Genomic DNA, 724 nt, shown 5'->3' on the forward strand with positions numbered 1-724 from the left:
GGTGGAGTTAGCCCGACGGCTCCGCTCCTATGATGCTCTCCGAGCTAGTTTCTCGGAAACAGATATCCGCTTAGAGCGGCGCTTGCGCTTCGATTTCGCGAAAAGCCAAGCCAAACGACGTACATCGGAATAACGTCCCTCTCGCTACGAGGCACCCCCGCCTCCTGCTCCTGCTATTGACAGCCCTACTCGTAGTCATGAGTCGGCTGCTACAGCCACTGGTCAAAGCCTGAACTTGGCTATCGACCTGTCGTCGCCCCACTCTAGTAGTGGGAAGCGCGTGGCGCCCGCCGACTCCGTCGTACGCCCTACGGGCGGTTCGTCACCGAGTGATCCCGATCATAAGCGTCAACAACGTCAGGGCAGTCCTGCCGCAGTGGCTCCTCGAACTCCCACGAGTTCTGTGAATGAGGGTAACCTCGCCACTTCACAATATACTGGGTATGACCCTGGCGTCGACGCCGCGCCATCAGGCGCTCCACATGGTAGTGGAACTCCCCTTGCTCGTCGAGCAGAGCATGAGGACGACGAGCAGCCGCTGGATTCTCGCGCCGCGAGCTTCGTGGAGTTTCTCTACGGAGCCACGTTCGCTCGGTGAGCGCTTACGTCGCTGACGTTGATCGATCCTCTCATCGCTTAGAGAATGATCTTGAGGATGTTGAGCGCCGCGTTGGTTGGCTCGAGTCGCCCCAGGCGATGCAACAGCGGGTCGCGGACCTTGAGC

At 59.8% G+C, this 724-nt stretch overlaps 1 protein-coding gene across 1 annotated transcript in view; it reads left to right on the forward strand.

Moving 5' to 3' along the window:
• The window catches only part of PPTG_17013 (hypothetical protein), a gene marked incomplete at both ends in the record, with an annotated part of 801 nt that extends 203 nt beyond the window's left edge, over positions 1-598 (forward strand). The window contains one exon of the mRNA XM_008914847.1: positions 216-598. Within this exon, the coding sequence (XP_008913095.1) occupies positions 216-598 (383 nt within the window). The remainder of the gene's footprint in view (positions 1-215) is intronic.
• Positions 599-724: the final 126 nt, after the last annotated feature.

Source organism: Phytophthora parasitica (genome assembly GCF_000247585.1).
Source record: "Phytophthora parasitica INRA-310 unplaced genomic scaffold supercont2.64, whole genome shotgun sequence".
NCBI classification, from domain to species: Eukaryota; Oomycota; class Peronosporomycetes; order Peronosporales; family Peronosporaceae; genus Phytophthora; species Phytophthora nicotianae.